The following is a 20865-nucleotide window of genomic DNA, read 5'->3' on the forward strand; positions in this document are numbered from 1 at the left end:
AGATTTGTTCCAGTTGAAGTTATCTGAAAAATAGCAGTCATTACGATCTGAAATTGCTGAAAGCAGTGGTGAGTCTGGAAGGCTGCAAAATGCCTGAATGGATTAAAATGTGTTTTCTCTTCTGCACTAGGACGATGTAAAAGGCAAAGGAGAGAGCATCAGTGTGGAGGAACTTATGGTCACATTGCCTGAATATAAGTTTTGTTTTCAAAGTGATTTTCTATTATTTAATCATGGGGCAAATGGTCAGAGGCCCTCTCGGCCAAATTGAGGTCAACGGCCGACATATCAGAAGCCTTGGCATCAAACTGAAAGAAGCATGTGTAAATTATTGTTTAATCCACAAAAAGTATACATATCCCAGATGGAGAGAAAGGAAGAAGTTAGAGGGTGGGTGCTTTATCTCTTGCAAATGTATTTTAAATTTCCATGGGATGGGACACCCTGTCTTGGGGGAGTGAATGTAGAATGGATTGTATGTCACAGAAAGATAGGTCCAAACAAAATGCCAACATGGAGGGGAGGAAAATGTATTTTGTTGTAGCATGGAGAAAAGCAGAAATAATGCAGGTCGATAAGAACAATGTAGATGCAGATATCATAAATGTTTAGTTGTGGTTCTGATTTGATAGTGGATGTGTGAGAAAGATATGGTGCAAATGGTGAGAGGCCTCCTTGGCCAACTGGATGTGAATGGGAGATATAATGGAAGCCCTGCTATGGAAGGTGGTATTAGAGTAGGTACAAGCACGGACATTGGAAGGATAAAATTGAGTGCTTTCAGGAAATAAAGTGAGATGAACAGTCTAAACGTTAAGCTTAGATGTAGATGCTGGTCAAAAGCTGACCCCTAAGCATGAAAAGAGAGGTTGAGGAAAGGAAAATAATTTAATTGTTGAATTATTCTTGGGAGTAAGTCTAAAAATTCAATTTGATAATTTTGAATAGCACTTGCAAGGTTGTTTTTGCTGTTAACATAACATCTGCCTCTACCCACATTTTGTTTCCTTATTCATGCCATTCCCTTTGTCTTGTTTCATCTTCACGTTTGCCCTGTAATTTCTCACCCGTGTAGAGGGAGACCTTTGCTTTGTCCTTTCCTCCTTTCTCCCAGCTTAATACCCGTTACAAATTCTCCAGCGATGATAAAAGATCATTAAATCATGTTAATTTTTCTCTCCCACCCAAACCTGTAAGGTATTTTCTGCACCCTCTGCTGGATCTCCTGCAAGATATTGCTTTTGTGGCAACTCAGTTGGAGCCTTCTCTGAGAGTTAAACCAATTATCCTTGTAGAATTGAACAAATATACATGGCTAATTCCCAGTTTTTACAACTTTCTGATAGAGGAATTGGCATTATCTTTTTTTATAAATATACATTAATTTTGTTCTATGTCCCATTATTTTTTAATGATATGCTTTTTATGGTAGAAATGCTTTAGGGGTTAGGAAGCAAGTCATTCAGCAAGTCATTAATGTACTGTCTTTGTTCCCACAGTGTTTATGAAACTCATCAGTTTAGTTTAGAAAGAAGAAACTGGTTGACAAAAAAAGTCACAAAGTGCTGGAGTACCACAACGGGTCAGGCAGTATCTTTGGAGAACATGCATAGGTGATGTTTTGGGTCAGGATGCTTCATCAGACTGATTGTTCGGGGGGGGGGGGGGGGGGGGGGGGGGGGGAAGAAGAATGCTGGAAGAGTGGAGGGACAGTACAAAGGCAGGCAGGTAATCGGTTGATATAGGTTTCAGTTTAATTTATTGTCATGTTTTCCCGAGGTACAGTGAAAAGTTTTTGGTGCATGCTACCCAGTCAGCAGAAAAGCAATACATGATTACAATCGAGCCATTTACAGTGTTTAGAAAAATGATTCCGATCAAGGATAGTCCAAGGGTCGCCAAGGAGGTAGGTAAGGATGGATTTTTGATTGTCAGATGATTGGAGAAAGGCCAGAGATGAAAAGGCAGAAGGTGTCAGACAAAAGGATTGTTGTGAATTGAAGTACAAGCTAAGTAACAGGTAAAGTAGAAGATAGCATGAATTGTTCATCCAGTCTGGCTATGCTAGAAATTGTAATAACAAAGTGCAATTTGAATTCTTCCATAATAACTTAATTTCAGAGTAATAATTAGCTCTTCTACTTTGCCTGTATCTCGGCTTTGTCGGTCTATTCAGTTTTTCGAAGTGTAGCATGGAAACAGGCCCCGACTCTGCACTAACCAGCAGACATCTGTACACTAGTCTATGTTATTTCAGTTTCATATCTGACACACTAGAGGCCATTTACAGAAGCATATTAACCTACAAACCTATAAGTCTTTGGAATGTGGGAGGAAACTGGAGCACCTGGTGAAAACTCACATGGTCACTGGAAGAAGGTACACACTCCGTACATGGTCAACAACTTTGTCATTTGATTCCTTGCCATTCCATTCTTGTTGCGGCATAAAATATTCGTACTCAGTAATTTCCTAACTTAGAAAGAAATTCATTGTATGATACGCAGGCTTTTATTCGTCAGTCCCAAGCAGCTCAAAGTGTGGTAACATGATTGAAGCATTCTTCATAGACTGTCCCTGAACTTCCAATTTATGTTGCTTAGAGAGAGTTTAGAGAGATACATCATGGAAACAGGCCCTTTGGCCCACCGAGTTCACACCGACCGGCGACCAAACATATATTCTTGATTAGTTACAGCAGTCAGAGGAGTACAGGTGTAGGAGGGAGAGATAGATCAGCTGTGATTGACTGGCAGAGTAGACTTGATGAGCCGAATGGCCTAATTCCACTCCTATTCCTTATGACATTAACACTATCCTGCACACTTGGGACAATTTAGAACTTTAGCACAGCCAATTAACCTACAAACCTGTATGTCTTTGGAGAGTGGGAGGAAACTAGAGCATCCGGAGAAAATCTATGCAGTCACAGGAAGAACATAGAAACTCTGTACAGACAGCGCCCATTGTGAAGATCAACCCTTGGTGTCTGGCATGTAATGCAGCAGTTCCACCATTGTGCCACTGTGCTGTGTTGTAGCCGAGGCAACAGTAAGTTACATGATACAATCCTAAAAAAAAATGAGAGCCAAATATTGTTTATAGTCTCCAACAACCACAAAAATCTATCTTTATGATTAGTGGGACTCCAGTTGGTGAAGAATAATTTTATGTTTTTTAAGGCATTTTTCAATGCCATGTTCAGTCAAATGCTCCCTTGACACCAAGAGTGGGAACTCTTAACTTTTCTTTGGAATTATTTAACTTTATCTGTACGGAGGTTATAATTAGCTACGGTATAAAGCCAGTGCAGGAGAAGCCAAACTGAGCATTGCCAAGTTGGCAAGTGGTGAATAAGTGGTGTTGGACAGCATATTGGGCTGTATAATACTTTACTGAAGAATAAGAGTCGTCTCATGGGGCAGTAATTAATCATTTTGGATATGTCATGCTTTTTGTGGATAGAAAAAAATCAGGGAAGCTCATTTTGTTGGGTATACTTCATTGCTATGACTTGGTTAGAGGGTTAACTAATTCTGAAGCAGACACAAAATGCTGGAGTAACTTAGCAGGACAGGCAGCATCACTGGATGGAAAGAATAGGTGACGTTTCAGGTTGAGACCCTTCTTCAGATTGAGAACAGCTGTCTTCAGCACTAGGATGAGACAATAACTTTTAAACATCTTGCTGTATCCAGTGCTCAACCATATTGTGAAAATCCAAACTATACCACAAGGAAAAAATTTAATTAATGTAAACTGGAAAATGGCTTTTGTGGTTGGATCGCAGAAGAAAGCAGAGTTTGACCATATGCTCAGTGTTGCTGGCCGATGCCAATTACCATAAATTCAAGCCCTGATCTTTTCCACTCATTTATGTCATATCAAGTCAATTTGAAGGTAGACACAAAGGCCTGGAGTAACTCAGCAGATCAAGCAAGCACCTCTGGAGAAAAAGGATGAGTGATGTTTTGAATTGAGAACCTTCTTCAGACTGGAAGTGGGGGGTGGGGATGGTGACAAAAGAACAGTGCCAATCACAAATAAATCACAGTGCCAGTCACAATGGTTGATGCCCTAATAGGCCCATAGTTGGCAAGGGAATGTGAATCGAGTATCTCTTGTAATATGCCCAAGTCCAAATACATACATGCACAATGAAAATCTTTCTAGTAGCAGTATAACAGGCACATGTTCACCTTCCCCTCTGTTAAATATTTACCGTTCTACATTTCCATATCACATCTGCTTTCATCTGTTTTTATACCTTACCCATCCATATTTCTACACTCCCTCTCCCATGACTCTCAGTGTGAAGAAGGATCTTGATCCGAAACGTCATCCATTCTTTCTCTCCAGAGATGCTACCTATCCCGCTGAGTTACCCCAGCATTTTGTGTTACTCCAGCATTTTTTTAATGTTCCCTGAAATTGCCTCTCCTTCAGCTCTCATACTGCTGAGTCTAAACCTTCATCACCTTGTGACGTACAACTAAGGTTCTGGAATCATCTATCTGGAATCATCTATGAAAGGTTGGTTAAGAAAGTTCAATGGTTGGGTATTAATGGTGGAGTAGCAAGATGGATTCAACAGTGGCTGAATGGGAGATGCCAGAGAGTAATGGTGGATGGTTGTTTGTCAGGTTGGAGGCCAGTGACGAGTGGGGTGCCACAGGGATCTGTGTTGGGTCCACTGTTGTTTGTCATGTACATCAATGATCTGGATGATGGTGTGGTAAATTGGATTAGTAAGTATGCAGATGATACTAAGATAGGTGGGGTTGCGGGTAATGAAGTAGAGTTTCAAAGTCTACAGAGAGATTTATGCCAGTTGGAAGAGTGGGCTGAAAGATGGCAGATGGAGTTTAATGCTGATAAGTGTGAGGTGCTACATCTTGGCAGGACAAATCAAAATAGGACGTACATGGTAAATGGTAGGGAATTGAAGAATGTAGGTGAACAGAGGGATCTGGGAATAACTGTGCACAGTTCCCTGAAAGTGGAATCTCATGTAGATAGGGTGGTAAAGAAAGCTTTTGGTGTGCTGGCCTTTATAAATCAGAGCATCGAGTATAGAAGTTGGGATGTAATGTTAAAATTGTACAAGGCATTGGTGAGGCCAATTCTGGAGTATGGTGTACAATTTTGGTCGCCTAATTATAGGAAGGATGTCAAAAAAATAGAGAGAGTACAGAGGAGATTTACTAGAATGTTGCCTGGGTTTCAGCAACTAAGTTACAGAGAAAGGTTGAACAAGTTAGGGCTTTATTCTTTGGAGCGCAGAAGGTTAAGGGGGGGGACTTGATAGAGGTTTTTAAAATGATGAGAGGGATAGACAGAGTTGACGTGGAAAAGCTTTTCCCACTGAGAGTAGGGAAGATTCAAACAAGGGGGCATGACATGAGAATTAAGGGACTGAAGTTTAGGGGTAACATGAGGGGGAACTTCTTTACTCAGAGAGTGGTAGCTGTGTGGAATGAGCTTCCAGTGAAGGTGGTGGAGGCAGGTTCGTTTTTATCATTTAAAAATAAATTGGATAGTTATATGGATGGGAAAGGAATGGAGGGTTATGGTCTGAGCGCAGGTATATGGGACTAGGGGAGATTATGTGTTCGGCACGGACTAGAAGGGTCGAGATGGCCTGTTTCCGTGCTGTAATTGTTATATGTTATATGGTTATCTGTAATCTCTAATTTTTAAACTCTGATCCTTGCTCATCATCCTCGAAAATGATACATTTAATATCTTTGCTCCTATTGATAAACTCCACCTGGACTTTCCTGGCTTCTTTCTACATTAGCCTCTAGTTCAAAGTTCCTTTTAAACTACATGCTTGCCAGTCTTCTTTGATCCTTCATTCTACCGTATTGGTAGATCATTCAGCTGCTGTGATCCTCCTCTTTCACATCCATTCCTATTGCAGCAGGCAGTGAAGAAAGCGAATGGCATGTTGGCCTGCTGCCTTCATAACAAGAGGAGTTGAGTATAGGAGCAAATAAGTCATTCTGCAGTTGTGCAGGGCCCTAGTGAGACCACACCTGGAGTATTGTGTGCAGCTTTGGTCCCCTAATTTTAGGAAGGACATTCTTGCTACTGAGTGAGTGCAGCGTAGGTTCACAAGGTTAATTCCCGGGATGGCGGGACTGTCATATGCTGAGGGAGTGGAGTGGCTGGGCTAGTGTACTCTGGAATTTAGAAGGAGGAGAGGGGATCTTATTGAAACATATAAGATTATTAAGGATTTGGACACACTAGAGGCAAGAAGCAAGTTCCCGATGTTGGGGGAGTCTAGAACTAGGGGCCACAGTTTAAGAATAAGGGGTAAGCCATTTAGAACAGAGATGAGGAGACACTTTTTCCACACAGAGAGTTGCGAGTCTGTGGAATTCTCTGCCTCAGAGGGCGGTGGAGGCCGGTTCTCTGGATACTTTCAAGAGAGAGCTAGGAGGCAGGAACGGGGTACTGATTGGGGATTATCAGCCATGATCACATTGAATGGCGGTGCTGGCTCCTCTATCTATAGATTGCACACTATCTCCTCTTATCTGTGACAAATTCCAAAGACTCACCTCTGCCCAATCTTTTGATCATTTCTGCTAAACGTCTTGGTATCTATTCCCCTTGGTCTTCGGCATTAAGTACCTCAAGTCTTTTGTTAGATTGAACTTGATAAATAAATGTGTGCATTATTATTCTAAAACCTTGTGGGATGGAATTTTCTGGCTTTCACTGCAAATGGCTTGGTCACTGGAAAATTAACAATGAATGTGGATAGACTTTGAAACTGTAACCTAAAGGCCAGAGAAATAAAATATAATTTACTGGCTATTCAAAATATGTTTCATTAAAATGCAAACAATGACTGAGCTGCATTAAAAAAATGGTATGACAAAACAAATCAAACACCAGATGCAACGTTAAATATATGCCTCATAGCTGTACAGTTAATTTGCCATTCCAAAAATAATTATTTGCTTTTGAACATCTGATATTTTGGAACAATAGTATTTTCAACATTCTTAATATTAGAGCACAGCCAATTAAATACTTCAACCTGAAACATCACCCAACCTTTTTCTGCAGGACCTGTTGGGTTACTCCAGAACTTTGTGTCAATCTTCAAAATTGTTTAAGCTACACAACAAATATCAGGAGATACAACACACTGGTGGTTCGGGGTAGGATGGACTACATCACACTTTTGTTGTTATTTTATTTTTGTTATTTGTTATTGTTTTATTTTGAGGACGCTCTTGGGTGTTATGGACTTACAGGATGCATCTTGGTTTCAGTCCTTTCCAAAATTAGATTTCTTTAATTATAGGCAACCAGTTTAAATTGTGCTCTGGGAGATCACACTTGATTGCGTGATCACAGAACTGTGAAATACAGATGGAACAGATGGAAAAGTATACAATAGAGCAAAACAAAATTCACACGTCTGTTGGTTTTTCTTTTCTGTATTACATAAAAAATAATTTAAAAATGCCAGAACTCATAAGTGGATATAATCTTTTGATGGAGAATACTTAAGATGTCTGATGATTTCCGACCCAGTTCTGCATAATACATGGTATTTGTGATATTTGGAAAAGAAAACAAAATGCAGAAAGACATGTTTAATGTTTGATTGTTAGATACTCATCGGATGTTGTTATATCAAGTAGGTTTACAACGAGGGTTAAAGCACAAATATTTCATGATTTAATCTTGTGATAAAATCTGTTTGAACATTAACTCACTTTGCAACACTCAGATTCTATTATTACACCAGTAAATGATCTCTTTTAACTCTTATTCAAGATTCTATACATGACTGGGCCTGATGCTTCCTTATTTATTGACCACTTTTCTATATTTATAATCCAAAAATGAATAGATATTACTACACTGGTTTTTATTTCATGAGATTATAAAGTGACAACTGAAAATGTTGTAATCTTCCATTATATACAGAATTAAGGACAAGCAGGCGCATGATCCCAAGTGCACATTTTAAAATTGAAAATTTTATTTAGATCAGAGATAATGAGGCTTGCATTCCAATGCTGATGTTACCACAATATTTGCATGAGTGTTATTTTCACTGAATGAGCAGATGAATTTAACATGACCATTGACAGCTCACATGCATAAATATATATATATTGTGAAATGTAATGAGAAAGTTATTCTCATAAATGTGCTATAATAATGCTGCAAAGGAGCACACAAGAGAAATATTGGCAATATGCTACTATGTTGAAGATAGCTCTATAATCAAATTGCGTTTAGAATTGGAAATAGATAGTTGGATTCCCGGCTGCATTACATTTGTGCAACATAATCGCCGGATAGAAATTAGGGCAATAAATCGTGGTTCATCTGTTGCCGTTTAAGCCTTTTAATTAAGCCATATCCTTATTATGCATTCCCATTTGACCATTATTCCATATTTATATCTCTTAACAGACAATGCTACAACAAAACCCCAGTATTATACGAGTTGATGTAATGAATGCTGTCCTCCATTTCCAAATAAAACTCTCTAGACTTGTGAAGAATGACTTTCATTCTTGTAATTAAGCTGTGGTACCCTGGTTTATGGGTGTCTATGAGTGGTGAGTCTCTGGAATTCTCTGCCGCAGAGGGTAGTCGAGGCCAGTTCATTGGCTATATTTAAGAGGGTGTTAGATGTGGCCCTTGTGGCTAAGGGGATCAGAGGGTATGGAGAGAAAGCAGGTACGGGATACTGAGTTGGATGATCAGCCATGATCATATTGAATGGCGGTGCAGGCTCGAAGGGCCGAATGGCCTACTCCTGCACCTAATTTCTATGTTTAAATTATTTGAAGAGTATAAGTGGAAGGCATAAATATTTTAATGAAATGTATCCTGGAATTATTAGTAAACAGTTTTGCTTGTGTGTTAATTAACCACCCTACCTCAACTAGAGAGCAGTCTTGAACTACTATCTACCTCATTGGTGACCCTCAAATTATCTTTGATCAGACTTTACTGGTTTTATCTTGCACCAAACATTATTCCCTTATCATGTATTGGTACACTGTGAATGGCTCGATTGTAATCATGTATTGTCTTTCTGCTGACTGGTTAGCATGCAACAAAAGCTTTTCACTGTACCTCAGTACATGTGACAATAAACTAAGCTGATGTGTTGAGGAGGGAGTTGGGTGAGGGGGGCAAAAATGAATTTGGATTTGGTTGAAATGGAAAGTTAGCCTTTGACTTACACCTCAGGATTTATTCTCAAGAACCACCACATCTAAGTGAAAGCACTTTGGCAGAACAATTCAGTTTCCATTTATCAGTTATGTAGAAACCTTTAAAAGAGATATTACTTTGAGGTATTACAGATGGTACCTTTAATCATACTTTATTGCTGATCATCTCAGTTCTTTTACCCCAAGGTGCTTTGGAACAGCATATCCTGTTCAAGTCAGAATATTTATGTGGAGTGGAAGCAAACACTGGAAGCCATTAATTAAAAGAAGAATAGTGTCTATGGTGGGATATTGTGAATTATCAATCGTTCTAATGGCACAAATAATAATTCCACTGCCCACTGACAAGATAATTAATGGGAAAGAGGTTTAAAATACTAATTAAACACAGTGAGCAATTATTTTCTGGAGCAGTAATTTGCATAACTGAGGACAGAATTACTATCATCATGATTCTATAAACTGACATCATGCAATTTTTTTAGAAAATGGAAATGGACAAATAATCATGTTCTCTGCCAAGAGTTTCATTTCATTTCGGCAGACAACTGTGCACTTCAATCTGTGAAACATGCATTGCTCCATTTTCTGCACATGGAATACCACAATAAGAGACACAACAGACTTCCACATCTGTTGCTTCCAACTGATCTCAACCAGATAGATTCAGAAGGAGTAAGGACAGCAAATCAAAAATTAAAAACAAAAGCTATTTTGCTAAGTACGCATAAAAGCAATAATGATTTGTCTTATTGCGTAAATTGCTATTTTGTGCGCTTGTTTCCAGCTCATCTCGAGAAATATTGTCCTTACAATACTTGGGACAGGTTTTTAAGAATTAAACTCCATATTGTGATTGGCACTTCATAATACTGTAATGCCTTAGGATATTACCTCAATGTTTGTCTTTGAATTATGTCAACCATTTGCTTGCATTGTTTGTTCATTTTTAGCACCAGAAGGTTGATTGCCAGAACTTCACATTTATCACAGTGCTAAAAGGCCACTTAAATTGGAAATGACAAGATATAACTTTCTGCGCTGAGCACACCTACTGCCTGAATAGGGAACTACAACACTATACAATGTATTGACACAGTAATGCAGGCAATTTTTTTTTTCATGACGCTGAAAGTGGAGCAGGCCTATTTACGCAATTCTGAACTTTGCCTGAATCATAATAATCCTTTTGTTCCAAGCAATCCATCTATGATCTTGGCTCAGCTTTTATCTCTAAATTGGTACATGGATAGGAAATGTTTAGAAGGAGATAAGCCAAATGCAGACAAATGAGTATAGCTTAGATGGGGCAACTTAGTCAGCATAGACAAGTTGAGTCAAAGGACCTGTTTCTGTGTGGTATGACTCTATGATTAATACAACCTGACCCGCTGGACTCATTGCCTACTGAGCCACAGTGATCCCTCCCTTTCTATATGCTTCTGTGACCTGACCTACACAGGCTTCTAAAGGCAATTGAAAGTACAATGGATATTGTCAAAAATCCTCCAAATTCATTGCAGCTATGGACAACCCAACATCATTATCCTCTCCCAACTCAATAATCCAACAATGTGGTCTTTGTTACTCTCAATAGCTACAGTATCTCAGGGAAGACACAAAATTATAACGCCTGCTACCAAACTCGGAAACAGACACTCTATTCCTTTTTCCATCTTGGGGGAAATTACGGGTGAGACAGAAAGAAAACATACAAGAAAATTCCCAACATCCTTTCAGAAATACAACATCCCATTGGCTCCTGGGACACTGGTCTATTACTGCTCTTTGTGGTGAAGATGCTTCAGGATGGCATTGAGAACCTCAAGGCCATTCATAGAAGCATTGCAGAAGTAATCAGCAGGAGGCCCCAACTTCACAAACTATGCATCTGTACACCCCACTTCCATACCATCCATGAAAGAGACTATGGCCCAAATGTTGGTGTTCATAGCTATTTCAATACTTAAAACCTAAGTAGCAGTAAGCCATCTTCAATCCCAAGGGACTGTCTAAGAGAAAAGCTTAAGGTATGGCCACATATTCACTCAAGTGTGTACACGGAAGAAAATGGAAAATGATTAAAAGGTATCTGGAAAATACATTCAAATACTTCGAATGTATGTATTATATCACCAGTGATGCAAATATGTAATTGACAATATTATTATTACTGTAATAATCTCTACATGTTAAGCTGTTACAAGGTTGACTTTCCAATAATATTAGAAAATGCAGTTCATTTTTCATCAAGCTTCCATAGGATAGTATCGCAATATGTAATTCAACAAACACCTTATTTGTTCTCTTCGTGCTCAGTCTTGGTAAATCACAGAATCTAACTGAACATTTAATCACCTAATGTTACTTAAATATTGAAGTAACATGAATATTTTAATTTTATTCAAACACACTTTCACATTCCAGTTATTATAATTTTGTAAGAAAACAAAGTTTGACCAGGAGACTGAACAACCTGACTGACCAGAAGTACAATCATTTATAATACAGCACAGGAACAGGTCCTTTGGTCCACAATGTCAGAATCAGAATCAGACTTTTTTCGCCAAGTAGGTTTGCAACATACAAGGAATTTCTGTGCCATGTTAAACTGATCTTCTCTGCCTGCATGTGATCCATACCCTTCCTTTCCCTGCATATCCATGTGCCTATCTTAAAGCCTTTTAAAAGCCAAATGCTATCATATCTGCTTCCACGGCCACTCCTGGCAGAGTGTTCCAGATACCTACCACTCTCTCTGTAAAAAAAATGTCTCCACACATCTCCATTAAACATTCCCCCTTAGCCCTTCTAGTCTTTGACTCGCGTTACAACCACAAACGTAAATGTATTTTATTGGGATTTTATGTGATAGACCAACACAAAGTGGTGCAAAATTGTGAAGTGAAAGGAAAATGATACATGGTTTTCAAATGTTTTTACAAATAAAAATCTGAAAAGTGTGGCGTGCAAAAGTATTCAGCCCCCGAGTCAATACTTTGAAGAACCACCTTTCGCTGCAATTACAGCTGCAAGTCTTTTGGGGTATGTCTCTACCAGCTTTGCACATCTAGAGACTGAATTTTTTGCCCATTCTTCTTTGTAAAATAGCTCAAGCTCAGTCAGATTGGATGGAGAGCGTCTGTGAACAGCAATTTTCAAGTCTTGCCAGAGATTCTCAATTGGATTTAGGTCTGGACTTTGACTGGGCCATTCTAACACATGCATGTGCTTTGATCTGAACCATTCCATTGTAGCTCTGGCTGTATGTTTAGGGTCGTTGTCCTGCTGGAAGGTGAACCTCTGCCCCAGTCTCAAGTCTTTTGCAGACTCTAACAGGTTTTCTTCCAAGATTGCCCTGTATTTGGCTCCATCCATCTTCCCATCAACTCTGACCAGCTTCTCTGTCCCTGCTGAAGAAAAGCATCCCCACAGCATGATGCTGCCACCACCATGTTTCACAGTGGGGATGGTGTGTTCAGGGTGATGTGTAGTGTTAGTTTTCCGCCACACATAGCGTTTTGCATTTAGGCCAAAAACTTCAATTTTGGTCTCATCTGACCAGAGCACCTTCCTCCACATGTTTGCTGTGTCCTCCACATGGCTTGTGGCAAACTGCAAACGGGACTTTTTATGGCTTTTTTTTCAACAATGGCTTTCTTCGTGCCACTCTTCCATAAAGGCCCAATTTGTGGAGTGCACGACTAATAGTTGTCCTGTGGACAGATTCTCCCACCTGAGCTGTGGATCTCTGCAGCTCCTCCAGAGTTACCATGGGCTTCTTGGCTGCTTCTCTGATCAATGCTCTCCTTGCCCGACCTGTCAGTTTAGGTGGACGGCCATGTTTTGGTAAGTTTGCAGTTGTGCCATACTCTTTCCATTTTCGGATGATGGATTGAACAGTGCTCTGTGAGATGTTCAAAGCTTGGAATATTTTTTTATAACCTAACCCTGCTTTAAACTTCTCCACAACTTTATCCCTGACCTGTCTGGTGTGTTCCTTGGGCTTCATGATGCTGTTTGTTCACTAATGTTCTCTAACAAACCTCTGTGGCCTTCACAGAACAGCTGTATTTATACTGAGATTAGATTACACACAAGTGGACTCTATTTAATAAATAGGTGACTTCTGAAGGCAATTGGTTGCACTGGATTTTATTTAGGGGTATCAGAGTAAAGGGGGCTGAATACTTTTGCACGCCACACTTTTCAGTTTTTTATTTGTAAAAAAATTTGAAAACCATGTATCATTTTCCTTCCACTTCACAATTATGCGGCACTTTGTGTTGGTCTATCACATAAAATCCCAATAAAATACATTTACGTTTGTGGTTGTAACGTGAGAAAATGTGGAGAAGTTCAAGGGGTACGAATACTTTTGCAAACCACTGTATATCAACAGACTTACTTTTGATTTCATTTGCTAACAAGAATAAGCTTCTATCAGTAATGTAACCTCAACTCCTGGGACCATTAAGATACATTAGCAAATGCAAAACTGACTGTATACATTTCTAGAAATTAATATTTTTCTTGTTTTTTCCTTGCTAACAAGGTAGTCATTAACTCCACCGTTATTCAAAATTTAACATAAGGAAAGAAGTTCGAAGAAAATGTTTATCTTTCAACATAAATCATATGTTACAGTGTATGAGGCAAATATTTGTATGTATTTTTAATCTCTACTTTTCATTCCTCACTTCTGAATATCTTTCTCTCTCTATTTCTTCATTTTAATTTTGTTGGCACTGAACATTCTATAGCCACCTCAACTAAGTTAACTTATGAACCTGGTCAATTAATACAAGTAGATTCCATGGAAGAGCATGACAGACCTATTCCATCCAAGAAGTGCAAAGCTCATTGTGATAATCACACGGAACTCAGGCTAATTTTGTCAGTGCCCATCTTTTCAATACTTCAGGATTTTAAGTAGACACCTCATTCGAGATCCCTCAATGTTGTATGACTGGAACCAATTTTCTAGGACTAGTTGAATAAGGCTCATACCTGGTAATTAATTATGCAATTGTCAAGCTTATCATCAAAATCATAATATCACAAAATTAGATGAGGAAGCTATGTGTGTCACTTACCCCTCCGACCTTTTCAAAATGATCTCTATCTCTTCTGAAGTCTATAAGTTGTCCATTAAAAGACCATGCAAATTCAACACTCAGTGAAGGATCATGAGAGACTTGGCATGGTAAGATTGTACTTTCACCCACTGTGACGTCCATGTCCGAAGGTGGAATGGTAATTCTTGTTGGATCTGTCATTGGAAAAAAAAGTCATTTTAAAAACTCATCCCAGAACGTGTCAACTTTTATTAGAAAGCCATGTCAAAGAAACATTTCAAGAACAGAATAGGTCAGTACGAATTGCATTGCCTAGAATAGTGACACTATTGAACAATGACTGAAGACTCTCTAAATGACCGAGACCACATTCTAAATGTCTCTTACCTCCAGTAGTGAAACTGGGCCCCACCTACATTGCACAACAAACTTTTTAAAAATATGGAGGAGTTATCAAATGGGCAAATAAAATGCAGTATTATTAATTGAGATAAATGGAAACATCAATGGGCGTATGTTTTTTGGGCGACGGGATATGGCTCAAATAAAAGCTTTACAGACATATGATGTATGATACTTGTGGAATGTTTTACTCCTGTTCTTGTTTTTAAAAAAAATTCTTAATTGTTGCATTCCTCGACCAGTTTTTTCAACTTTAACCTTTCATATTCAACCTTCCCTTATTTTCCATAACTTGTACAAAAGCACCAGTCCTTCCACTCCAAAATCTCTGAGATTCCCAAACCACCCTGTCACAGCTTGCTACTGTCATACTGAAGAGGATACAGAAGCTGAAGAACTATTACCTCCGGGTTCAAGCAAAGCTTCTCCCCATCTCTACTGGGTGACTCGCCCGCCGTGGAACGATATCACCCACCGCAGACCGACGCCCCGCCCGGTAGGCCCAGCTCACCCACCGCCGCCTTGAGCATATTCCCGATGAGAGCAATGGGGGGGGGGGGGACCTGGTGAAGTGCTGCCGAGAAAAATGCGGGACCTGGCGTGCGAGGTGGGGGGGTGGTCTACCAAGAGCAAAGAGGGAGCTGGCAGAGAGCCACCGTGAAGGAAGGGGGAACTGGCGGGGGGGGGAGGAGGACTTTGTCAGTGCCAACGCTTGGGGACACTTGTACACTGCCTAGGTTGTATGCAAATCTAAGCACTTCACTATACTAGGTACATATGACAATAAAATATAATTCATATCATTAATTCATTGTATGATTAAAAACATTCGAACCACGGAATTCTTGATTATAATTCCTCACATTTTGTTTACTTAGATACCATTTTCTGCACCTTCACTTTCTGCACCAGATCTTTTGATAATGTACTGTTATTTCCTCCCCTCAATCAAAATGAATAAGACCATATTTGTGGCTACGCCATGTTCAATTGTATCTTTTCCATGCCTCCTTCACTAATAATATTTCTCTTGTCTTCAGCAGTAGTCACAGTACATTACTCCCCTGTGATGTGAAACAGATATTCATGTTGTTTGCATGTGATATAAGCACACGGCAGGGAAGGCGAGAACAGGTACAATTCATTAGGTGCCTTATTTTACAGTAGCAGTCATAAAGAACACTGGTAATTATCATACTGGTATACAGTAATTTAATCAATACCTGTGTTCACATAATAATACAAAGCAACAAACACACCAATGTATCATCTTGTCAGTGAACTATCCTCCAATGCTAATTATTTGTAATGTATTCATAGCTTTTAATCTAAAAGTTATAATGCTGATACAAAAAAGAGCATCAGTCAGCCCTTTAAGCCTGTTCCATCATTCATAGTGTCACAGAGTGAAACAGCATGGAAACAAGCCCTTGTCATTCTAAGTTAGCCTTTGGCCCATATCCCCCCCCCCCCCCCCCCCCCCCCCCCCCCCCCCCCCCCCCAACCCTATCCCATCCTATCATCCATATTTTATTTGTGTCTTTTGAAAGTTGTAATTGTTTCTGCTTCTATTGGTTCCACTGCAGCTCATTCTGGATATGGACTATCCTCTGAGTGAAAAGGTTGCCCCTGGTGTCCCTTTTAAATCTCTTCCCTCTCACTTTAAGCTAGTTTTAGAATCCTCTATCCTGGGAATAAAGACCAGGATGGTTCACTTTATCCTCCCCATACATGGATTTTGTATGCCCATCATAATTACAGTACAATCATAACTGAACCTCCTTCTCAATACCAAATCCCTAACCTCTCCAATTGCCCCTTGATAACGTTCATGTTTAAAAATCTATTTCCTTAAACGACATTGCAACAACTTTTATATCTTTGCCTTCACAGGCAGAAGAGTGATTTCATTGTTTATTCAGATCATAAATGGTATTAAATGATTTATCTTTAGTACTTATCAGGTGCAGGAATTATTATTTTGACCCTGATACAGCTATTAATGCACATCTTCCCTAAGCTAATTTGCATTCTCCCAGAGGGTGCTATTAAGCAGTTTTTTTTTCAATAGTGAATGATAAACTGACATGAGCAATCAAATGATCCGAGTTAAAATAAAATGAAGAGTGTTTAGTACCAAAACCAATTGAGGGCAATGGAGTGCAGGATTTCAAGAAGAAACCAACCTTGGTAATCAAATATTATTAAAGTTGTAATGTCCTGTATTGCGGAGCAAGTCAGAACATTAATCAGAAAATTAGAAATGGAACTGTGTCATCCATGGTAGAGTGATTTGCAGTCTATTCACAGATTCAAACATGAAATGATTTAATTATTCAGGAAAGAATGACTTGAAGTCATCATGTTTTCTAATTTCTACACACAATTTCAAAGCCAATCCTAAACATCTAATCAGGAGTCCAGTTAAACATTCAGTTATGATGTCTGCTTTTATCTTTTGTCAATTATTATTTTAATTGAACTATTGATGAGCCTGTTTCATTTGATATTCAGCAAATCATCATATTAAAGAAGTCTGTTCACATAAACAAATCCAAGCAAGACGAAAAAAATATCAAACAGCACTGATTCGACCTGCATTAATAAAAGTAATGGATTTTAAGGAGCTTATTGTGTAATTTGAAGAAATCTAGATATGGATAATACAAGAAAAAAATGTAGTTCTATAAAACTGTGAATCATTCTTATCTGTACTGGATTATAGATTGATTTCATTAGTGTGACTATAAATACCCAACATTCTGGATTTCTAGTCTAGGAAAAAAATTGTTCATTTTAAATGCATTTCTTTTGAAAATATTTCTTCACAGATTTGAATGTACATTTTGTTTTCCTCAATCAATTGCCTCAGTGAACTATGGTTTACAACAGATTGAGAAATTCCATATGTGTCAATGACCTCCAATGCATTCATGTCAGAGGGAATCTCTTCTTATTCTAGTCAACTTATCACAAGCCTTCAACACCACACTATACCACACTACCTTTCTACAACCTGTTGCCACTGTTGTCCATTGAGTTGGAACCTCATTTGCAAGGTTCTACTATCGTCATTCCAGTGGTCACCATGGAATCATCTGAACCACTGGGTGGCGCTGCAATGGCCGCCTCGCCAACATTGTCTCCTCCCTACCTTCTTTGTTGTTTTTTAGTATGTGTTAAATGTATGTTTTAGTGTTCTTCAGCTCGTTTTATGTGGGGGGTTGGAAGATGCGATCTTTTCCCGTATCGTATCTCTGTCCGCACTGCAGCCTAACATCGAGGAGCTGCCGACCGACCGGGAGCTCCAACTGCGGGAGCCTGCGTACTTTAACATCGTGGAGCTCGTGGCACCTGGTTAGTGACCCACTTCGGGAGCTCCAACTCACAGGAGTTTCGACCACCCCGATCACCTTCGATCGCCCCGATGCGGATGGTTCGACTGCCCCGACCGCGGGAGAAAAAAGAGGAAGAAGATTAGACTTGGTGTGGTGTGGTGTCAATCTGCTGTGGTGGATGTTTGCATTAACTTTTATGTAGTTGTGTGTCTTGTTGCTTTTTTTTTTAAAGTATGGCTGTATGGTAATTTGTGTCCCACTGTGCTTTAACTGGTGCACCTGACAATAAACTGACCTTTGAACCTTTGGTTAGAAGGGTCCCGACCTGGAACGTCAGCTATCCATGTTTTCCAGAGATGCTGCCTGACTCACTGAGTTGCTTCAGCACTTTGTTCTTTTACGTAACCCAGCACCTGCAGTTCCTGGTGTCGACAATCCTGCTGTATTGTTACTATTGGATCTCCCCTTCCAACTTCCCAGCAACCAGGAGTGAAATGTCATGGTCCATTTCCCTTGCATGCAAGAACCCTTTCACTGCACTACTTCCTTCCACTGCCTCAAACCTGTCAAATTTCTCCCCCAACATTCAGCAGTGGCTGAGGCAATTTTTTTACTCCATAACGGGAATTTTAGAATTATAAAATCCGAAAGTCATGTTGTTTTAAAACAGTCAAGGGCCTGTCCCACTTGGCGATTTTTTCCACGACTGTCGGCATCATTGACTGACGTACAAGGTCACCGAAAAATTTGCGGCGTGATGCGGCGGTGACGCGGCATGATGACGTAGGACGCTTGGTGTTTTTTCAAGTGTCGCAACATTTTTATTGTCCCTGCTGGATTTTGATATGTTCAAAAACTTTTGGTGACACTGACGCTGCCACGAAAGTGGGGGCGCTGCCTTGCAGCTGCGGCTCGCCTGCAGTCCGTTTGTCTTTTCTTTTTTTTATTTTCTGTTGTCCCGTAGTTGCAGTTTATTTCGGTTTATTTAGTTGTGTCTGTGTGGCGGGGTGGGTGTGGCATGTTTTTTTTACTCTTCGTTCATGGGGGGGGGGGGGGGGATGCGACCTTTCTTGCCGTATCCCCCGTCTCCGTGTCCGTCTGCGCTGAGGCCTATCGCGGAGCTGGCGGCCTCCAACTGCGACCGACCTCGAGGCTCCGGAGGCAGAGCCAGGACTTACCAACGCGAGGCTGGCCGACTTCGGGGCTGTGGTTGCGGTGCGACCCAACTTCCGACCCGACTTTGGAGCCTCGGAGGTTCGGCCGCGGGCCAGTAGACGACATAGTCGGGAGCTCGCAGGTCAACAACAGCTGCGTCCGCTGAACTGGAGAGTGGCAGCTTCGGCAGCTTCGACCGCCCCGGGCCGCGGAGTTTGAACCGGCCCGTTTGCGGAGCACGGATTCAGCCGCGGGACTTGCTCACAATCACCCGGCGGGGTCACAACATCGGAGGCTTGGATTGCCTCAGCGCAGAGGGAGAGCAAGGAGGGAAGAGACAATGACTTTGGGACGTTAAACTGTGTTGCGTGTTTGTTTTGTTATTTATTCTATGTTATGACTGCAGGCTAAACCATTTTGTTGCACTGAAAAGTGCAATGATAATAAATTGAATCCAATCCAATCCAATCCAATCAATTTGACTCCGGCAGTCGCCGATAAATAGCCAAGTGGGATAGGCCCTACACTCTCACCAAATTAATTTGTGCCAAACACCCATAACACATTAGTCCTATTTTTTTTCTTCTCAGTTTTTCATCAACTCCCACTAGATTCTACCATTCTCCTGTACACCACGAGCAATTTACTGTGGCCAATTAACCCAACCACTTCCATAAGATATGAAAGGGAACTGAAGCACCTGGAAGAAATTCCTGTGGTCACAGAGAGAATGGGCATTCTCCACACAAATAGCAACAGTGGTCAAGTTTGAACCTGGGTCACTTGAGCATTATGGCAGCAATTCTGCCATACGTTCCACCCTTAAAAAGACACAGTTTCATTGGCACTGCCCCCATTAATTGGATCTCCATTGTTTCCAATCTTAATGGGTTATCTAACTCTAGAATGCATATCAAACCAGATACCTACACCGCAATTAAGATGGGATGTTTTCACTTCAGTACATGATCACAGCACAGAAACAGGCTATTGAAGCCATCATGAAAAGGATGTCTACCTATTTGATCGTTCATAGTTCCACTCCTTGTCCTTCTCCATAACGTTGCATCAGAAACCAGCTGCTGAAAACCTCATCACATCTTTATTATCTCTGGGCTTAATCAATCTGACATAACCCTGGCTGATGTCCCTTGATCCATAGGCCATGAATTCAGGTTCTACTCTGCTGTTTTCTAATTTATTTCCATTCACTTAACACCATGGTGCTTGGTACCTTATATTAGTTTTCACCTAAAAAAAAAAAGCCAAATTTTAAAATTCTCATTTTGCTTTGATATGCCTCAGTGGGTTCATTCCTCGCTCTCTCTGTAATCTTCAGCCCCGTGATCCTCCAACTTCCCTATGCTTCTCCACTTATGACCTCATGATGAATTTCGGAAATTCATCACTTCACCATTGGCAAACCTGCCTTAATTTAGCAAAGGACGAAAGCCCTGGGGTGCCCTAAAAACCTCTCAGCTTTTTGATGCTTTCCTCCCTGAATGATTGCCATTCTGAGTAATCTATGGAAAAACTGCCTGAAAATCCATAAGAAGCTTGCTTGCTCCTGTGAAATGGCATAGGACATTTTTACCATATTACATAACCATATACCTGCCATATGATTGTAAATCATGATTACTTTCTCAGATATTCTCTTGGCTCTTG

At 40.2% G+C, this 20865-nt stretch overlaps 1 protein-coding gene across 2 annotated transcripts in view; it reads right to left on the minus strand.

The window, feature by feature from the left end:
* The window catches only part of LOC129704532 (contactin-4-like), a 796241-nt gene that overhangs the window by 179868 nt on the left and 595508 nt on the right, over positions 1–20865 (minus strand). For both annotated transcript variants that reach the window (XM_055647705.1, XM_055647704.1), the window contains one exon: positions 14321–14496. In XM_055647705.1, coding sequence (XP_055503680.1) covers positions 14321–14496 — 176 coding nt within the window. The remainder of the gene's footprint in view (positions 1–14320; positions 14497–20865) is intronic.

Source organism: Leucoraja erinacea, chromosome 16, assembly GCF_028641065.1.
Source record: "Leucoraja erinacea ecotype New England chromosome 16, Leri_hhj_1, whole genome shotgun sequence".
NCBI classification, from domain to species: Eukaryota; Metazoa; Chordata; class Chondrichthyes; order Rajiformes; family Rajidae; genus Leucoraja; species Leucoraja erinaceus.